Source organism: Heptranchias perlo, chromosome 7 (assembly GCF_035084215.1).
Source record: "Heptranchias perlo isolate sHepPer1 chromosome 7, sHepPer1.hap1, whole genome shotgun sequence".
In the NCBI taxonomy this organism is placed as follows: domain Eukaryota; kingdom Metazoa; phylum Chordata; class Chondrichthyes; order Hexanchiformes; family Hexanchidae; genus Heptranchias; species Heptranchias perlo.
Window position 1 is genome coordinate 11,052,620 of NC_090331.1, and position 22,045 is coordinate 11,074,664.

General features: G+C 41.2%; 1 protein-coding gene across 3 annotated transcripts in view; it reads right to left on the reverse strand.

Moving 5' to 3' along the window:
* The window catches only part of sec22a (SEC22 homolog A, vesicle trafficking protein), an 85,888-nt gene that overhangs the window by 38,168 nt on the left and 25,675 nt on the right, over positions 1 to 22,045 (reverse strand). For all 3 annotated transcript variants that reach the window (XM_067987069.1, XM_067987070.1, XM_067987071.1), the window contains exons 2-4: positions 12,960 to 13,163; positions 6,602 to 6,765; positions 5,240 to 5,419 (exon numbers count right to left, since the gene is read on the reverse strand). In XM_067987069.1, coding sequence (XP_067843170.1) covers positions 5,240 to 5,419; positions 6,602 to 6,765; positions 12,960 to 13,141 — 526 coding nt within the window. In that variant the 5' untranslated portion in view covers positions 13,142 to 13,163. The remainder of the gene's footprint in view (positions 1 to 5,239; positions 5,420 to 6,601; positions 6,766 to 12,959; positions 13,164 to 22,045) is intronic.

Sequence of the window (22,045 nt, forward strand, 5' to 3'; positions counted from 1 at the left end):
GGGGAGGGGAGGGGGAGAGAGAGAAGGAACAAGTAAGAGTTGCAGAAGTTAGTGGGATGGTGCAGAAGGTTGGAATGGTTGTCCACTCTGAAAGCCGCAGAGTGATCAATGAGGATGAGGAAATGTAGGTCCTGCCTTGATTTGAGTTCTTTGATGAGGTGGAATGGTGGATGAAGATAGTCTAGTTGACATTGTATACCTTGACTTCCAAAATGCATTTGATAAAGATGGCTATGCTAAAATAATTAGATCTCAGGACAGTTATTGCATTGGATAGACAGCTGGCTGAAGTTATGTAAACAAAGGGAGGTCCTCAGAGCTCTGCACTGGGACTGTTAGACAGCACCATGGGGACAAATGCACTATCGTGCACATGGAGTTAGGAAACCACAGGAATACCAGAAAGGTACCCGTTAACGGAAACGGAACAGAAAAAAAGACGTGCATTGTAGCTGATCATTGCAGGCTGCTACAAGTAAAGCGAATAGGATTTAGGTTGTATTGTTTGTATCATTGAGTGTAAAATAAAGAACTCATTACATTTTGGTACATCTACAGTTGGGAGTGTGATGTCCATTGTGGTCCCATACATAGTGAAGGCTCTGTAAAGGGTGCAGAGAAGGGCAACCAGAATGACGCCAAATCTTAGAGCTCTTTGTTATGAATATAGGTTTCAAGAATTAGTGTTACTCTGGAAAAGAACAGACTTGAAGGGGATATATTTGATGTTTATAGAATGATGAAAAGATTGGATACAGTACAGTTAGATATGCTATTTGAAATGAATGGGGATGTTAGGACTAGAGGTAATGCCTATAGAATCCCACAGGCAACGAGTTTGGTTAGATGCCAGGAAGTATTTCTTTTCACAGAGCATCATTGCGCTCTGGAACAAACTGCCAAGATATGATGAGTGTGGACATGTATAGTCCTTTACAAGGGAATTTGACAAGTTGCCGAGAGAAGAGGACATTTCCAGTTATAAGGGGTAAGTTACGAATTAGTTGAAATTGTGATGAATCATGGACAACTGTGGTCTCTTGGAGTTTGCTTAATTGCCTCAGGGAAAATGAGAACTTTTCCTGAACTGGCCGCAGGTTTTTTTGCTTCTGCCAGAAGACAATATTGCTAGCAACTGGGTGAACAACGCGAGATGCTGCAACATAAACTGGTGGGGTGGTCTTGGTGGACCTTATCCTCTCACCCTTCTTTACACGTGACAGGGATAACATGCTGAAGCTGCAGTCATGTAGGATCTTCTTGGTGATTTTTTTTACCAGGGTGGTCGCAGTACTGTGGACAGCAGAGAACCCACAATGAAGGCATTTGAATGGAGAGTGGTGGAAGAGTAGGATGCCATTGAAGTGTTTGAGAACCTTATACAGGAAGAGAGGTTAAAGCCAGGGCCTACAGCTTGAGAGTATGGAAGGTCAAGGGTGAGCTTTTTAAAGTGAGAAGGTGATGACAGCAGTTTTGAAAGGGGCGTGAGACACCAATGACTGAGGCACAGAAGCAACAACAACTTGAATTTATATAGCGCCTTTATCGTAAGTAAAATATTCCAAGGCACTTCACAGGAGCTTAATCAGACAAAATTTGACACTGAATCACCAGGGAGAAACTAGGACAGGTTACCAAAAGCTTGCTCAAAGAGGTAGGTTTTAACGAGCGTCTTAAAGGTGGTTGATTATGTCAGCGAGTAGTGGTCCAAGGAGCTTTTTGTCTGGTTACGCTTTCTGTGAAGTGTCTTGGGATGGTTTTCTACGTTAAAGATGCAAGTTGTTGATGCTGAGAGGTAGTTGAGCTATCAGGGACTGAGTAGAGAGGGAATAAGGAAGCAGGTGGTAAGTCTTAGGAGAGGAGATGTGAAGCTGCTACATGGTATTGTGGGGTCAGGTTAGGGCAGACTAAAACATAAGAACATAAGATAACAACATCAGAAATAGGAGGAGTAAGCCACATGGCCCCTCAAGCCTGCTCCGCCATTCAATAAGATCATGGCTGATCTTCTATCTCAACTCCACTTTCCTGCCCTAACCCCATATCCCTTGATTCCCTTAGTGTCAAAATATCCATCGATCTCAGTCTTGAATATACTCAATAACTGAGTATCCACAGCTCTCTGGGGTAAAGAAATCCAAAGAATCACATCCCTCTGAATGAAGAAATTTCTCCTCATCTCGGTCCTAAATGGCCAACCCCTTATCTTGAGACTATAACCCCTAGTTCTAGACTCTCCAGCCAGAGGAAACAGCCTTTCAGCATCTGCCCTGTCAAACCCTAAGAATTTTATATATTTCAATGAGATCACCTCTCATTCTTCTAAACCCCAGAGAGTATAGGCCCATTCTACTCAATCTCCCCTCATAGGACAATCCTCTCATCCCAGGCATCAATCTAGTGAACCTTTGTTGCATCCCCTCTAAGGCAAGTATATTCTTCCTTAGGTAAGGAGACCAAAATTGTACACAGTATTCCAGGTGTGGTCTCACCAGAGCCCTATATAATTGCAGCAAGACCTTCTTACTCGACCTTCTTACTCTTATTCTCCAATCCCCTTGCAATAAAGGCTAACATACCATTTGCCTTCCTAATTGCTTGCTGTGCCTGCATGTTAACTTTCTGAGATTCACGTACAAGAACACTCAAATTCCTCTGACAACCAACATTTCTTGGTCTCTCACCTTTTAAAAAAACGTGCTGCTTTTCTATTCTTCCTACCAAAGCGAATAATTTCACATTTCACCATCTTCTCGCCCACTCACTTAATCTGTCTACATCCCTTTGCAGTCTCTGAGTCCTTCTCACAGCTTACTTTCCCACCTAGCTTTGTATCATTAGCAAACTTGGATACATTACACTTGGTCCCCTCATCTAAGTCATTGATATATACTGTAAACAGCTGAGCCCCAAACACTGATCTTTGCGAAACTCCACCAGTTAAACCTGCCAACCCAAAAATGACCCATTCCTACTCTCTGTTTTCTGACCGGTAACCAATCCTCAATCCATGCTAATATATTACCCCCAATCTTTTGTAACAACCTCTTCTGTGACACCTTATCGAATGCTATAGACAGAACTAAGCGATTCCACAAACAACGGATCAGATCAAAGCTCTGCAGTCCTGCCACATCCAGTCGTGAATGGTGGTGGACAATTAAACAACTAACAGGAGGAGGAGGCTCTATAAACATCCCCATCCTCAATGATGGCAGAGTCCAGCACGTGAGTGCAAAAGACAAGGCTGAAGTGTTTGCAACAATCTTCAGCCAGAAGTGCCAAGTAGATGATCCATCTCGGCCTCCTCCCGATATCCCCATCATCACAGAAGCCAGTCTTCAGCCAATTCGATTCACCCCATGTGATATCAAGAAACGGCTGAGTGCACTGGATACAACAAAAGCTATGGGCCCTGACAACATCCCGGCTGTAGTGCTGAAGACTTGTGCTCCAAAACTAGCCGCGCCTCTAGCCAAACTGTTCCAGTACAGCTACAACACTGGCATCTAACCAACAATGTGGAAAATTGCCCGGGTACGTCCTGTCCACAAAAAGCAGGACAAATCCAATCCGGCCAATTACCGCCCCATCAGTCTACTCTCCATCAGGAGCAGTCGCGAGGGGCCGATTGGCCTACTCCTGCTCCTATTTCTTATCATCAGCATAGTGATGGAAGGTGTCGTCGACAGTGCTATCAAGCGGCACTTACTCACCAATAACCTGCTCACCTTTGCTCAGTTTGGGTTCCGCCAGGACCACTCTGCTCCAGACCTCATTACAGCCTTGGTCCAAACATGGACATAAGAGCTAAATTCCAGAGGTGAGGTGAGAGTGACTGCCCTTGACATCAAGGCAACACTGGACCGAGTGTGGCACCAAGGAGCCCTAGTAAAATTGAAGTCAATGGGAGTCAGGGGAAAAACTCTCCTGTGGCTGGAGTCATACCTAGCACAAAGGAAGATGGTAGTGGTTGTTGGAGGCCAATCATCTCAGCCCCAGGACATTGCTGCACGAGTTCCTCAGGGCAGTGTCCTAGGCCAAACCATAGAATCATAGAAGTTTACAACATGGAAACAGGCCCTTCGGCCCAACATGTCCATGTCGCCCAGTTTATACCACTAAGCTAGTCCCAATTGCCTGCACTTGGCCCATATCCCTCTATACCCATCTTACCCATGTAACTGTCCAAATGCTTTTTCTGATGATTGCACAGTGTTCAGTTCCATTCGCAAACCCTCAGATAACGAAGCAGTCCATGCCCGCATGCAGCAAGACCTGGACAACATCTATGCTTGGGCTGATAAGTTGCAAGTAACATTCGCGCCAGACAAGAGCCAGGCAACGACCATCTCCAACAAGGGAGAATCTAACCACCTCCCCTTGACATTGAACGGCATTACCATCGCCAAATCCCCCACCATCAACATCCTGGGGGTCACCATTGACCAGAAACTTAACTGGATCAGCCATATAAATACTGTGGCTACAAGAGCAGGTCAGAAGCTAGGAATTCTGCGGCGAGTGACTCACCTCCTGACTCCCCAAAGCCTTTCCACCATCTACAAGGCACAAGTCAGGAGTGTGATGGAATACTCTCCACTTGCCTGGATGAGTGCAGTTCCAACAACACTTCAGAAGCTCGACACCATCCAGGACAAAGCAGCCCGCTTGATTGGTACCCCATCCACCACCCTAAACATTCACTCCCTCCACCACCGGATGCAGTGTGTACCATCCACAGGATGCACTGCAGCAACTCGCCAAGGCTTCTTCGACAGCACCTCCCAAACCCACGACCTCTACCGCCTAAAAGGACAAGGACAGCAGGCACATGGGAACACCACCACCTTCACATTCCCCTCCAAGTCACACACCATCCCGACTTGGAAATATATCGCTGTTGCTTCATCGTCACTGGGTCAAAATCCTGGAACTCCCTTCCTAACAGCACTGTGGGAGAATCTTCACTACATGGACTGTAGCAGTTCAAGGCGGCGGCTCATCACCACCTTCTCAATCGCAATTAGGGATGGGCAATAAATGCTGGCCCATGAACGAATAAAAAAAAATGCCTTTTGAAAATCCAAATATACTACATCCACTGGTTCCCCCTTATCTAACCTGCTGGTTACACCCTCAAAAAATTCTAATAGATTTGTCAAACACGATTTCCCTTTCATAAAACCTTTTGGTGTCACATATTTATGCAACGTGCCAAAAAATAAAAGTGCCTCACCTATCCCCTTGTAGGGAGCAGAATGTGCATGTACATTTCCATTTGCTGTTCCAAGATCAAGCATAGTTAGCTGATGGGATGGCCTCAACTTGATCTCTGTCTGCATGTCAGCAAGGTTTATCCTTGTAGATAGAGACCGAGGGTTATTGTACCTCTGCTTGGTCTTCTGGATAAAATTATCTAGAGATTTAAAGTAAACACATTTTGAAAAATAAAAATCATACCTTTTTTTAAATAAAAAAGTGTACTTGAGGATTTTTTCATTGTTTCATCAAAAATATGGATTTATTTTAAATAGATTATTAGTTTCAAGGATGATAAAATGTGTTCTAAAACTGATATAACAGAAACTTTGATCTTCTTCCCCAAGTAGTGGGGTGGGGGGCCCACTGGGTAGCTCTAAAGCGGTTCTGAAGCCAGTTTGAAACTAGAGCTTTGCTGTTTGCAATGGAGCCACTCAGGTGCTCTCCCTCTAATTGACATCACCAAAGCGGCCCAGCAGGGGAGAAAACACTACATGTTGTTGATAAAATCAACTTAAAAAAAATTCAAGAGACAACCAGTTACTTTTTTCTCTGTAATACGGTGACGCCGTTTGAATTAAAAATTACTTCCCCCTAGACTTTCCTTTTAGACAAAACAATCAATATTCTTTGTTGGCACTGCAATGATTGATTGCAATTCTTCAGCCAACAACGAACTGAACATGTACTTTTAAGATAACTTCCAATTGGAAGCGCATTTTCCCCAACCTCCATTATCTGCCATATGGCAAGTTCTTAATCTTACCCAGGCTGTCGGGGGGAGGTGAGGGAAACTCGCAAGTCCAAGTCAACCTACATAACTCATTGTCAGAGACGGCAAACATGTCACCTGTCCACCTTTTCAGTTGAAAAGAGAGAGAGATTGATTTTATCCCATCAGTCTGAGATAGATTGAAACCCTTACTGCAGAGCTCAAAGGATTATACACTAAGGTAGCGTGCCATACAGGCTTCATTATTTATGGTATATTATTCAGCAGTGTACCCAAAAATATTCAGTTATTGTTTAGTCTCAATTACACAAGAGGCCTCCTTGTAATAGGCTCACTCATGCCCAAATGACTCCTAAATAATTGGAGAAAAACTGAGAAAGATGTGACTTATACACCAGACTTTACAGACCCAAAATGACAAATGATATTCCATGTAATAAAATTAATCAGATTATCATATTTTTCAAAGTATGTTCGCTTATCTCCCAGTAATATGTAATTAACACTTTTCAAGTCTTTCCACTCCACAAATTTGCACTTTAGAAGACAGATTATCATTACTTCTATCATCATACAATTGATTTACAGAGAAGACTGGGAGCTCACCGAATTCTATGAAGGAGTATGGCCTGACAGCAGTATTTATCCTCAGCGTATCATATAAGGTAATGAACTCTCGTTGCAGCTCATCCAAGAAACAGAAAGCGAGGACGTTTGGGTAGTTTTCGGAGCAGATCATCATATACCCCACTCCTAATGAACTTATAAAACTAAGGAGGGGAAGAACAAATTAATTAGAACTATAATACAGAAAGTAATGAAATGAAATTACTGTAAAGATATGGTTCATGCATAATCTAGCAAAATGTACATTACAAAAATTATTCTATTGTACATTTTGCAAATGTATGAAGTGCACTTAATACTCCGTTGAAACAGAAAAAAAAATTTTAAAACCATATTTTAATCAGACTCTAAATTTGACTGAATATATGAATTTAACCACAACTCATGGAATCACAGAATGTTACAGCACAAAAGCAGCAAATCTGCCCCAGTGTTTTTCTCCACAACCCATCTAATCTAATCCCAATCTCCTTCTCACATTTTGAAGAATTTAAGGCCGTTACTTTGCAATAGAGAATTCCATACACTATGTTATCTGGTAAAAAAAAATTCTGACCTCCCTAATAATTTTTTTTGTGACCATAAATTTGTGCCCTCTTTTTACTGTCTCACTGACCAGGGGAAATAATCTTATGAATGGTTACTTCATCATATCCCTTTATATTTTGAAGACTTATATCAGGTCATCTTTTAACCTTCTCAGCACTACTGAAAATTCCTAAGTCTCTCTTCATAACTGTAATATCCTAGTGAATCTATGCTGAACCTTTTCCATTGCTTTTACATTATACTACAATTAGGACTTAACTAAGTTCTACTACTTAACATTGCTCTAAGAAGGCTGTTTGGAATCAAACCTCACTATTAGAAAATCGGGTGAACTGCCAAAGCAATTCTTATCAAGTATTTCACCACCAAGGTCACAGCTTCATTATGCACTATAAAGAAACGTCAGATGGTAATAGGGGAAACAAGGCTGGTCTTACTATACTCTTGGGTTGAAATACAAAAGCAAAATTGACTGAAAAGCTCTTACTTATAGGAGAACAGATTGTATCGTTGCTGACTGCCAACATTAGGGAATACTGAGTGAGTGTTGCTACAGCAATAAAAACACATTATTGCTAACAGACCTCATAAAGCACATTAAAATGGATGAAAATATTTTTTGGGGGGTGAAAGTGAGGGTATATGCACCTCCCTTGTTAGGAAATGTATTTTCTCCTTTACCCTTGTGTGCCAACACCACGCACAGGCAACCTGCTCACAGGCCTTCAGTTACTCTGAATCAGCCAGTAGGAGGTGCACAAAAATAGATTGGAGATAACTCACCCACTGATATTGTGGAACAACATAAAGTCATCACTTCTCCACAGCAACATGGCTGAGACAAGTTTGTGGACATGAACTGACCATTCTACAGAGCCAAGAGTTGGTGCTGCCCAACATTTCAATTTTAAAATAATTTAAAGAAAATGATTTAAACCAATATTGACTGCTGTATTTTTCTTTGTGCACTACAGTAAACTACTGCTGCCTCCAGTTACATGAGTGACCCCAAATGTACAATAATGCCTATAAGCCTGAATTCCTGTTTGATAGACTTAATGGTTTCTTTGTTTTATCAAAATAGCCATGGAGATAACTTTATAACAAAGATGGTTTTAAAAGTGCATTTCCCTACTTGCATTCTGATGTCACCTTAGAATGCATTTACATTATGGCTGTAGTGTCAGTTCGAAGCAAAACTGCACTGCAATTATCTAGTAAAAACAGCTGGAATCCAGTCAAGGCTTGACCTGCCACAGGAATAAATGGGAGCAAAACTCCTGGAAGTCCCACTCCACTTTGCTCTGAACATATTTTGGATCCGATTTATGCTACATGAATTTAGTGCCGGTATGAAACCCAAATCACTTTGCACCAACTCTAAACTTGCAGCATAAATGGATCCTAAAACTACACAGAACCAGAAAATTAACATAATCATGTGATAACCCCTCACCTCCCCTAATAACAGGATAATATAGTGCTTTTATCCTCTGACTTTACATACACAACTGGTCAATGGAGCATTTCTTGTACCTGCAATGTTAGGCCTATTTCCCCTCTCCCCCAACACTACCAACCTCATTGTTAGTCGCGTTAGCTGTACCTTCACTATGACTTTCACACTTTTTTTAATAGGTTACATAAAATATATTTTAAGTAGAGTAGCAAAAATTCAAGCTTGAAGGATGGGTACACAATCCAATGCTCCAATTGTTAATTCAGAGTGCCAGACAATACACACTATTCTGCAAAGAAAAGGCAACTTGAACCATTTATTTCCATGTCACTGTGTCTGCGACAGATTTCAAGACTATTCCAAAAGTTACATGATCTATTGAAGGAGGCAGATTATAAAGTATCTGTCTGCTTCACTACACATCCCAGTGCCAAACAAGAGAGGGGAAAAAAATGACACTTGGGTAATAGGTAAAGTAGGGGACTGGGTGGCACAGTGCAATAACAGACTGCCTTTTCTCCTCTTGGGCCTGGGTTCAAATCCAGCCAGACTGATGGAATAAAAGCCTCATTACTCTAGTGAAAGGGAGTGTCAACCAGTTCTAAATCAGCACGGGCCCACAGTAAAAAAAAATTGCCTATAACGAGGCACAATTTGGCCATCTCCTCAGAGATGTCAATAGAATGGTTCAGTAGGAAGTGACCTTGAGGTTGGGCTCAAGGCATATTGGTGCAGGAAAGTCGGGGATCCTTTGCTCTGTATGTGGCTGTACTTAATGGATGGCCAAGGCATATATGTGTTCAGTTTCCTAGCGACGACATCCCCCAACCTAATGAGCACAAAAAATTCACATGTGGGAAGGGAAAAAGGAGGATAATATGTGACATATCATAAAAGCTAAATCTTATTTTAAGCCTTCAAGTTATCCAGAAAATTAGCATTTAGCACTTACGCATTTGCACAGCACGAAAATTATTAAAGTTCAGAAGGGAGCTGAAATCTCTGACACATAGTTTGAGAAGTATAAAAGTGTCATCGGAGTTCACCGTTTTGTATCCATGCACATCAAAAATCAGTAGCAACTACACAAGGATAAGTGGTGGTTTTTGACATCAATTGCAGGGTTTTTAAAAAAATTTTTTAGAAACGGTAGCACATCCTGGTGGATAACAGAAGCAAAAATGAGGTGCTGAGCAAGGGTATGTGGTGCCAGATTCAGCTACATGCAGGGGCACAAGGAGGGGAATCAAGGCCTCAGCTGTTTAGTTTAAATTATTACTCCTGGTATGTTCCAGAGACAGCAAACTGCAAGCCCTGCTTTGTTTCCCACTCTTCAACTTGCATTATACCTGTAAATATCATTGTAACGGCACAATAACCTAGTAAACAGCAATCAACATGGAAGGGGAAAGAAAGACAGAATGACAGACTTGCATTTATACAGCGTCTATCACGACCTCAGGATGTCCCAAAGTGCTTTACAATCAATGAAGAACTTTTTGAAGTGTAGTCACTGTTGTAATGTAGGAAACGTGGCAGCCAATTTGCACACAGCAAGCTCCCACCAACAGCAACGTGATAATGACCAGATCATCTATTTTAGTGATGTTGGTTGAGGGATAAATGTTGGCCAGGACACTGGGGATAACTCCCCTGCTCTTCTTCGAAATAATGCCATGGGATCTTTTATGACCACCTGAGGGGGCAGACAGGGCCTCGGTTTAACATCTCTCGGCACCTCTGCGAGTGCAGCATTCCCTCAGTACTGCATTGGAATATCAGCCTGGATTTTGTGCTCAAGTCTCTGGAGTAGGACTTGAAGCCACAACCTTCTGACTCAGAGGTGAGAGTGCTACCCACTGAGCCACGGCTGATACCGACCGGCAGACCCTGTCTGATCAATCCCCTTGACTTCTTTGTGAAGTGATAACCAAGTGGACTGTGGAAAGCCCTAGATGCAAAAGACTATTGGTTAAACTCAAAGCTATAGGAACTCAAGGTAAACCCTGAGAACAGATAAGAAATTGGCTGAAGGATAAAGAACAATGAGTACTCGTTAGAGGAGTTATGTCGGGGGTGGGGGAGGGAGCTGATGTGCCTCACAGCTCAGTGTTGGGACCATTACGGTTTTGTATTTACATAAATGACTTGGATTCAGAAACTCAATGCAAAGTGGTGATATTTGCAGATGATACCAAACTAAGAGGGGTAGTGGAATCGAAGGAGGCAGCTCAGAAATGATAAAATAAGTTAGATAAAATATATAAGTGGGAAGAGCAATAGCAGATGTAATTTAATGCGGACAATTGTAAAGTACTGCACATTGGAAGAAAAAATAAGCAACACGTGCATCCCAGGAATGGTGTTGAAATTCAAGAATGAAACCGAAACAGACCTAGGAGTCTAAGTAGACTCAGTACTCAACATATCGAATTAACACAGAGCAGCAATGAACAAAGCCTGAATTCTGAACTACATACATAGCCAAAACAGTAGAATTTAAGTCAGTGGCAGTGCGGTGAAGAGCCACAAGACTGATCCTTAGTGTCAAAGGCCTGAGCTGAGGAAAGACTGGAGAAACTTGGGCTTTTCAGCCTGGTAAATAGGCATCCGAGAGATGATCTTATATGGGTGTACAAGATAGTTAAAAGGAATGGAAAAGGTAAATCTGAAATATTACATTATAAGCCTAGGACAAGCAGCCATAGATTCAAACAAGCAAAAGATAAATTTAGGACAGATGTGAGGAAAATCATCTTTACACAGAGCAGTTAATGCATGGAATAGGTATCCAGGAAAAAGCGTAGAGGTGAAAATCATGGAACCTATTAAGAAACAGTTGAAAGCTTATGAAATGTAGTTTCATGGTAATACATAAAAAGTACATGTGGAACTTCAACATTACTACTTTGTATTTGTTTGAACACCACTTATAACATTTGCACTGGAGAAGGGTAGAAGCTACTTTAATATATCACCACCCGTCTACAGAAATCACATTTAAAAATAAAAACAGACGTCCGGGTCATGTGTGTTTTTTTGGAAAAATGTCTCTCCAGTCTTACGCTTTCAACAAGTCCATTAATTTTGGATTAAAAGAGACGTCTGTCATCACCTCCCCTCACTTCGCTGACTGACCTCTTTGCTAGGCTACACTGCACATCAAAATGGAGCTGACCTCAGATTGTGGTGGGAACTGCAGAAACACGATGACATTTAAGATGATTAATGAAACAGGCAAATGTGGTTTTAGGAGTCACAGACTTCTACAACAATAGGTAAAGCTGGCTTTGTTGTATTTATTTCATTTCAAGGCAGTTCAACCACTATAGCAAACAAAAGCAGTTTCAACATCTTCATTTTACACAAGCCCGAAGCCAACAAGGGGCCGCATACCCATCTCAAATTCTCCACTAACCATTCTTTATTTTATACAATATACACAAGGCAGTGACTAATCAATGCACTACAAAAACACAGCTGACCCCTTGGCTGACATTGACCTGTATACAAGTTTGAACAAAGTGCTCTGCGGAAGACATTAATCCACATTTAGGTTTACACAGCTTTGTTCCATTTGTCAACCACCAGTAACATTTCTCATCTGCACCTTGCTCTGTACAACCTGATGTACCCATAATTACTTTTTTGCATGGAGCAAAACAGATCTAATATTACAACTGTGTGTGTGGAAGAGGGAAGAATCGCTTCACTGATATGACTCACTTGGATTTGTGTGTCCATGATCAAAAACTGCAGAATTTGTATACTTATGTCACTAGTTTCTATTCCTCACACTTGCTGCTTCATGTTCTTTATAATCAGTTTTGTTTGGTGTCCATTCCACCAAGCCACATGATTTCTGTTCTCATCATTTAGTCAAAACTCCCCGGACAACAATTTCTTTCTGAAGTGTTAGCTCTCACGTGAGCCAGAAAATTGTAGGTTCAAGCGTCACTCCATTACTTGAGCACATAATCTAGGATGACTCCTCAGTGCAGTACAGAGGGAGTGCTGCACAGTGAGAGGCGCTGTCATTAGAATATGTTAAACCGATCTGTTTGTTCAGGTGGACGCAAAGGATTCACATGGTACTGCACAAAGAAGAGCAGTGAGTTCTCCCAGTGTCCTGGTCAACATTCTTCCCTCAACCATAATCACCAAAATCAGATTAACATTTGCCTACATAACAACAGTGACTTCATTTTAGAAGTATTTCATTGGTTGTGAAGTGCTTTGGGACGTTTTAGGACATAAGGCACACTTTAAAAATGCAATTGCTTTCTTTCCTTCTAAAGCAAACAGGGGAAAGGGGTATCAATGACTTACTGTATATTATACTGTACAGCTTTCAGAGTGCATCGATCAGGCAGATTGCCTAGTTTTTTTGACAGCACTTTAAGAAGCTTCTTGCTCTCCTGTATTCCTTTGTTCTGTTCGTAATCTGTGGAAGCAGAAAGTGGAAGGCCATCTCTGACACGCACAACAGAAGCAAACAGGACCATGGACATTTCCGACAACTTCACAGGGGTGCTGAAAAACATTGAAGGAAAACGCTTTTAATAAGTTGATATATGTTAAGTAATAGCACAGTACATAAAAGGTCCTCCCAAAAAATTATGTTCAAAATGTAAGATCGGTACATTTACTGTAATGCAAGTAGACACAGTTCGGAGTTAAGGATCCAGGTGAATCGCAGTATTGTTAGATACACATTTGAAGAAACATCATTCAGTCACTGTAGAATATGGTAAAGATTCTGTGAATGTGCAGAGCAACACAAGTAGAAGGTTCCATCAACTTTTCCTTAAATGTAACATGCAGGCATTGAAAAATGCTACCTATTGCAAATGCAGATCTTAAATTGCCGAATGTTTCCAGTCTCCTCCCAAATGCCTCTGTAGATAAAAGTGCTATGATTTTGTATGAAGCCATACCATTAGGAAGGTGCCAGGTTCAATCCCTAGTACGTACTGAAGTAGCTGATATCAGCAGTGTTAGTGATTTGACACTACAAAAACAGAAAATGCTGCATATCCACAGCAAGTCAGTCAGCACTTGCAAAGAGAAAAGGCAGGTTAACAACCTCGGGTATAGCCCTTTGTCAGACAAGTTATACCCGAAGCATTAATTTGTCTTTCCTCTCTACAGGTGCTGTCTGACCTGCTATGGATATCCAGTATATTCTGTTTTTGTTTCAGATTTCCAACATCTGCAGTTTTTATTTTTTAATCTGACATGGCACTACGATTGGTCTCAGAATCCCAGGACAAGGAAAGGGAAAACCAGCTGGAGTTCAAACTCCTAATCATCATCCAGTGACCTCTGCCAGAAGCTCATCAGTGGGGACAGTGGGCAGGCAAAGGTTCAGGCTTAGTGGTGATGGATCCTATGGTTGAATTGCCTACCAAAACTGGCCATTCTGGCTTACATATAAATGACTAATTAGACAAGATGTTAGTCGGCCACTTCAGAATCAAGTACACCATAAGTTGCTGCTTTCAAGACATGAAGGGCAACGGGGAGAAAGTTAGATCGAAAAAAAAATCAAGATTTCCTCTCTCTCTACCTCTGATACAGTCTAACTTATCTAATATCACAGTAAGAATACTGCAAAAAGTTATTTTTTCATCTGTAACCAATTAGGCTACTTAATTGTAACATCTTTTACACACTCCTGTTTTAGTACCATGTTTAAATTAATCACGTATAAGAGAAGCTATACAATTTTTCTAGACTCCTGGCCACACTTTTAAAAGCTACAATTACCTCCAGATTGAATCTGCATTCCAGTCTTGTACCATGTGGAGATCCAAGTGCCTATCTTAAACTCCCCACAATAAAAAAAAGCACATTTTTACTATATGGCTATCAAAGCCAACATTTATTGCATAGAACTTTGCATGGTAAAAACAGCTGCCAACTAGAATCCAGGCATTTAAAATATAGTGACCAAAATAATATTATGGGAAGCAAAGCTGTGAATTTCTCTCACTGCCAAGTTTTAGCTGTTGTCATGTATTTTATTGGTAATGTTGACATGTAATACACGGAGAGCTTTCACCGTTCAGTTGTGGAATCTAGATGAGAAATTGTTATACATTAAGAAAAAATAAATAGGAAATGAGAGTAAAGGTCAGACCAAGTTAAGGAATAAGGGTAACATAAATGGTCAGGGAACATATATAGTTATAGGACATAAGTACAAAATGACTGTTAAAAACAAAGGGAGGGGAACAATTACTAAAAACAAATTAAATTGCCTGTTCTGCAACGTGCACATCCAAAACAAAACAGGGGAATTAGAGGCAATGATTCACAGCGAGAAGCCAGATGTGGTAGGGATAACTGAAACATAAGGAAGAGGACTGGCAGCTAAATATTGCAGGATACAATCTACTTAGAAAGGATAGGGAAGGAAGGGGGGGTAGCTGTACAAATTAGAGGCATCATAATGGCAATAGGAAAAAGGGACATAAGTAACATTAAGATAGAAACAGAATCCATATGGATTGAGACAAAGGACAAGAAGGGATCGATCCTGTTAATAGGTATATTCTACAGTAAAGGAGATGACAAAAGGGAATACGAAGAGGTTAGGAAAGAAGACAAAAAAACAATTAGGAAAGCAAAGAGGAACTATGAGATTAAATTATCAAGGGATATAAAAAGAAATCGTAAAGAATTCTACAGACACATAAATAACTAAAATCAGAATAGGGATAGGGTAACTAAGGGATGCACACGATAAACTCACAGGTTTGAGATTAGTATCAGATCAGCCATGATCTTATTGAATGGCGGAGCAGGCTCGAGGGGCCGATTGGCCTACTCCTGCTCCTATTTCTTATGTTCTTACGTTCTTAGGTAACAGCAAACTGACAAATATTGAATAGTTACTTTGCCTCCTTATTTTCCAGGGAGACTAACAAGGTGGGCAGGACATTAGAAGAGGTCGAAAAAGACATTTAAGATAGAAAGGGGGGAGATAATTGATAAACTACTCAAACTTAGGAAGGATAAGACGCGTGGTCTGGATGGATTGCATCGGCGAAAGTTAAAAGAAGTTGGGGAGGAGATGTCAGAGGCACCATTACAAATATATATATATAAAAATCACTAGAAAAGGGAATAATGCCAGAGGACCAGCAGACAGCTAATGTTATTCCTATATTTAAAAAGGGAGATAGAACAAGTCCAGGGAACTATAAATCAGTTAGCTTAACGTTGATGGTAGCAAAGATAATGGAATCTTCACTCAAAGATGTAATAGAAAGATGTCTAGAGAACAAAAATATAAAGAATAGTCAGCACGGATTTCAGAAGGGAAAGTCATGCTTGACCAACCTTATTACATTCTTTGAAGAAGTAACAGAAAGAGTACACAAAGGTAATGCATTGGATGTAATATATTTGGATTTTCAAAAGGCCTTCGATAAGGTACTGTGTTGTAGACTCTTGGTTATGGGTCAAAGCGTGTGGAGTCAGGGGACAGGTAGCAGAATGGATAGCAAGTTGGCTACAAAACAGAACACAGAGAGTAGGGGTTAAGGGTAGCTACTCTGACTGGTTAAAAAGTGGGAAGTGGTGTGCCACAGAGATCGGCGCTGGCACCACTGTCGTTCACAATTTACATTAACGATTTGGATTCGGGAATCTGAAGTACAATTTCAAAATTTGCGGACGGCACCAAATTGGGGGGGGGGGGGGGCTGTAGTTAATACAAAGGAAGAATGTGTCAAAATGAAAGAGGATGTTAGTAAACTTGCAGAATGGGGGTGCGTAATTGGCAAATGAATTTCAATATAGGTAAGTGAGATGGTACATTTTGGTAGGAAGAATAAGGAGGCCACATACTGCTTGGATAACAAGAGTCTAAACAGGACAGAGACATAAAGGAATAGAAACATAGAAAACAGGAGCAGGAGTAGGCCATTCAGCCCTTCGAGCCTGCTCCTCCATTCAATTTGATCATGGCTGATCCTCTATCTCAATACCATGTTCCCACTCTCTCCCCACACCCCTTGATGCCTTTTGTGTCTGGAAATCTATCTAGCTCCTTCTTAAATATCTTCAATGACTTGACCTCCACAGCCTTCTGTGGTAGAGAATTCCACAGGTTCACCACTCTCTGAGTGAAGAAATTTCTCCTCATCTCAGTCCTAAATGTCCTACCCTGTATCCTGAGACTGTGACCCCTTGTTCTGGACCCCCCCAGCATCCAGTCTGTCTAGCTCTGTCAGAATTTTATATGTTTCAATGAGATCCCCTCTCATTCTTCTAAACTCGAGTGAATACAGGCCGAGTTGACCTAATCTCTCCTCATACGACAGTCCTGCCATCCCAGGAATCAGTCTGGTGAACCTTCGCTGCACTCCCTCTATCCTTTCTTAGGTAAGGAGACCAAAACTGTACACAATACTCCAGGTGAGGTCTCACCAAGGCCCTGTATAACTGCAGTAAGACATCCTTGCTCCTCTACTCAAATCCTCATGTAATGAAGGCCAACATACCATTTGCCTTCCTAACTGCTTGCTGCATCTGCATGTATATCAACATTTCCCAATCTATCACTATTTAAATAATACTCTGCCTTTCTGTTTTTCCTTCTGAAGTGGATAACTTCACATTTACCCATATTATACTGCATCTGCCATGTATTTGTCCACTCACTCAACTTGTCTAAAATCGCCTTGAAGCCTCTTTGCATCCTCCTCACAACTCACAATCTCACCTAGTTTTATGTCGTCAGCAAATTTGGAAATATTACATTTGGTTCCCTCATCCAAATCATTGATATATATCGTGAATAGCTGGGGCCCAAGCACTGATCCCTGCAGTACCCCACTAGTCACTGCCTGCCACCCCGAAAAAGACCTATTTATTCCTACTCTCTGTTTCCTGTCTGTTAACCAATTTTCAATCCATGCCAGTATATTACCATCAATCCCATGTGCTTTAATTTTGCACACTAACCTCTTATGTGGGACTTTATCAAAGGCCTTCTGAAAATCCAAATAAACCACATCCACTGGTTCTCCCTTACCTATTCTACCAGTTATATCCTCAAAAAACATCCAGTAGGTTTGTCAAACATGATTTCCCTTTCATAAATCCATGTTGACTTTGTCTAATCCCGTTGATATTTTCCAAGTGTCCTGTTATCACATCCTTTATAACAGACTCTAGCATTTTCCCTACTACTGATGTTAAGCTAACCAAACAGTAGTTCCCTGTTTTCTCTCTCCCTCCTTTTTTAAATAGTGAGGTTACATTTGCCACCCTCCAATCTGCAGGAACTGTTCCATAATCTATAGAATTTTGGAAGATCACAACGAATGCATCCATTATTTCCATGGCTGCCTCTTTTAGTACTCTGGGATGCAGATTATCAGGCCCTGGGGATTTATCAGCTTTCAGTCCCATTAATTTCTCCAGCACTATTTTTTTATAATACTAATTTCCTTTAATTCCTCCTTTTCACTAGTCCCTTGGTTCCCTAGCATTTCTGGGAAGTTATTTGTGTCCTCTTCCGTGAAGACAGAACAAAAGTATTTGTTTAATTGCTCTGCCATTTCCTTGTTCCTCATTATAAATCCTCCCATTTCTGACTGTAAGGGACCTACATTTATCTTCACTAATCTTTTTCTTTTTACATACTTGTAGAAGCTTTTACAGTCCACTTTTATGTTCCTTGCAAGTTTACTCTCATACTCTATTTTTCCCCTCTTAATCAATCTCTTGGTCCTTTTTTGCTGAATTCTAAACTGCTCCCAATCCTCAGACTTGCTACTTTTTCTGGCAACTTTATGTGACTCCTCTTTGGATCTAATACTATCCTTAATTTCTTTTGTTAGCCATGTTTGGGCCGCTTTTCCTTTTGTGTTTTTGCGTTAGAAAGGAATGTATAATTGTTGCAATTCATGCATTCATTCCTTAAATGTTAGCCATTGCCTATCCACCGTCATGCCTTTTAATGAAGCTTCCCAATCTATCATAGCCAACTCACTCCTCATACCTTCGTAGTTTCCGTTGTTTAGATTTAGGACCCTAGTTTCAGATTGGACTACTTCACTTTCCATCTTAATGAAGAATTCTATCATGTTATGGTCACTCTTCCCTAAAGGACCCGGCAAAACAAGATTATTAATTAACCCCTTCTCATTGCACAATACCCAATCTAGGATAGCCTGTTCCCTGGTTGGCTCCTCAACGTACTGGTCTAAAAAACCATCTCGTACACACTCCAGAAATTCATCCTCCACAATATATTTGCTAATTTGGTTTGGCCAGTCTATATGTAGATTAAAGTCACCCATGATTACTGTAGTATCCATGTCACATGCATTTCTAACTTCCTGTTTGATCCCATCCCCTACATTACCACTACTGTTTGGAGGCCTATAGACAACTCCCACCAGTGTTTTCTAGGGGTACAGATGCACAAATCACCAAATGTAGAGACGCAGGTTAATAAAGCCATAAAAAAGGCAAACCAAGCACTGGGGTTCATTTCTAGAGGGATGGAATTGAAAAGCAAAGAAGTTAGGTTAAATTTGTATAGAACCTTGGTTAGAGCACTTCGGAGTATTGTGCACAGTTCTGGTCTCCATATGATAAAAAGAATATAGAGGTATTGGAGAGAGTACAAAAAAGATTCACAAGGATGATACCAGAACTAAGAGGACATCCTTATCAGGAATGGCAAAATAGGCTGGGACACTTTTCTCTGGAAAAGAGAGGGCTGACGGGTGACCTGATAGATAACGGTAGGGTTTGATAGGGTAGACGTAGAGAAAATGTTTCCACTTGTGGGGGGGGGGGTTGTCTAAAACTAGAGGTCATAAATATAAAATAGTCGCCACTACATCCAATAGGGAATTCAGGAGAAACTTCTCTACCCAAAGAGTGGTATGAATGTGGAACGCGCTACCACAAGGAGTAGTTGAGGCAAATGTCATCAATGCATTTAAGGGGAAGCAAGATAAGCACATGAGGGAGAAAAGAATAGAAGGGTCTCCTGATAGGGTTAGATGAAGTAGGGAGGGAAGAGGCTCCTGTGGTTTACCCCACAGAATTACCCAAACAACATTTCCAAACCGCCAATGAGGTAAAAGGCTGTTCTAACATTTTAGGGAAATAGTTGGTATAAATAATGTTTGATAAAGTGCCGCATAATAAGCTGGTCATCAAGATTGAAGCCCATGGAATGAAGGGGGCAGTAGCAGCATGGATAAAAAATTGGCTAAGTAACAGGAAGCAGAGAGTAGTGCTGGACCGTTGTTTTTCAGACTGGAGGAAGGTGTACAGTGGTGTTCCCCAGGGGTCGGTACTAGGACCACTGCTTTTTTGATATATATTAATGACTGGACTTGGGTGTACAGGGCACAATTTCCAATTTTGCAGATGGCACAAAACTTGGAAGTGTAGTGAATAGTGAGGAGGATAGTGATAGACTTCAAGAGGATATAGACAGGCTGGTAGTGTGGGCAGACATGTGGCAGATGAAATTTAAAGCAGAAAAATGCGAAGTGATACAATTCAGTAGGAAGAACAAGGAGAGGCAATATAAACTAGAGGGCACAACTCTAAAAGGAGTACAGGAGCAGAGAGATCTGGAGGTATATGTGCACAAATCGTTGAAGGTGGCAGGGCAGGCTGAGAAAGCGCTTAAGAAAGCACACGGGATCTGATGAGCCTTTATAAAACACTGGTTCGACCACAAATGGAATATTGTGTCCAGTTCTGGGCAATGCACTTTAGGAAAGATGTGAAGGCCTTAGAGAGGGTGCAGAAAAGATTTACTAGAATGATTCCAGGGTTGAGGGACTTTAGTTACATGGATAGACAGGAGAAGCTAGAGTTGTTCTCCTTGGAACAGAGAAGGTTGAGACGAGGTTTGATAGAATTAAAATCACGAAGGGTCCAGACAGAGTAGATAGAGAGAAAATGTTCCCATTGGCGGAAGGGTCAAGAACCAGAGGATATAGATTTAAGGTAATTGGCAAAACAACCAAAGGTGACATGAGGTAAAACTTTTTTACACAGCGAGTGGTTAGGATCTGGAATGCACGGCCAGTGGGGTGGTGGAGGCAGATTCAATCATGGCTTTCAAATGGGAACTGGATAAGTATTTGAAAGGAAAAAATTTGCAGGGCTATGGGGGACAGGGCGGGGAGTGGACTAGCTGGATTGCTCTTGCATAGAGCCAGCACGGACTCAATGGGCTGAATGGCCTCCTTCCGTGCTGTAGCCGTTCTATGTTTCTATGAAATAACAATGTTGCAAAATCTCCAAGAGCCTAATATTTATATTAGGATGCATGAAAGCTTTAAAAGATGGAAAGCTAAAATAATTATTGCAATTAGATATCTTTCTGGAGGCAGGACTCAAACCATTTGAGTGGCTATGGGTAGAAAAGCTTTGTCCTACAATGACCCCTTGAATTTTTTGAGGTGACTAAAGTAGTGGACAGGGGAATGTCTATATATGTTGTTTATATGGACTTACAGAAGGCATTCGATAAAGTCCCTCATAACAGCCTGTTAGCTAAAGCTGAAGCTCAAAGAATTGAGGGCAAATTATTGATTTGGTTAGGAAATTGGCTAATCGGCAGGAGACAGAGAGTAGGGATAATAGGCAGGTACTCAAATTGACAGGACAGACACCTGTGTTGGGGACTCAACTATCCACTATATTTATTAACTACTTAAATAACTGAATAGAGAGTCACATATCCAAGTTTGTCAATTTCACAAAGATAGGCAGCATTGTAAGCAGTGTAGATGGAAGCATAAAATTAAAGAGACATTAATAGATTAAGTGAATGGGCAAAACCTAAGCAAATGGATTTCAATGTAGGTGAGTGTGAGATCATCCACTTTGGACCTAAAACGGATAGATCAGAGTACTTTCTAAATAAAGAAAAGCTCGAAACAGTGGAGGTCCAAAGAGACTTAGGGGTCTATGTACACAGATCATTAAAATGTCATGGACTGGTACATAAAATAATCAAAAAGGCTAATGGAATAGAATCATAGAAAGTTACGGCACAGAAGGCCATTCGGCCCATCATGTCCATGCCGGCTGAAAGTGCTATCCAGCTTAATCCTACTTTCCAGCACTTGGTCCGTAGCTCTGTCGGTTACGGCACTTCAAGTGCACATCCAAGTACTTTTTAAATGAGTTGGGGGTTTCTGGCTCTAGCACCCTTTCAGGCAGTGAGTTCCAGACCCCCACCACCCTTTGGGTGAAAAAGTTTCTCCTCAGCTCCCCGCTAATCCTACCAATTACTTTAAATCCATGCCCCCTGGTCACTGACCCCTCTGCTAAGGGGAATCGGTCCTCCCTATCTACGCCAGTCATAATTTTACATACCTCAATTAAATCTCCCCTCAGCCTCTTTTGTTCCAAAA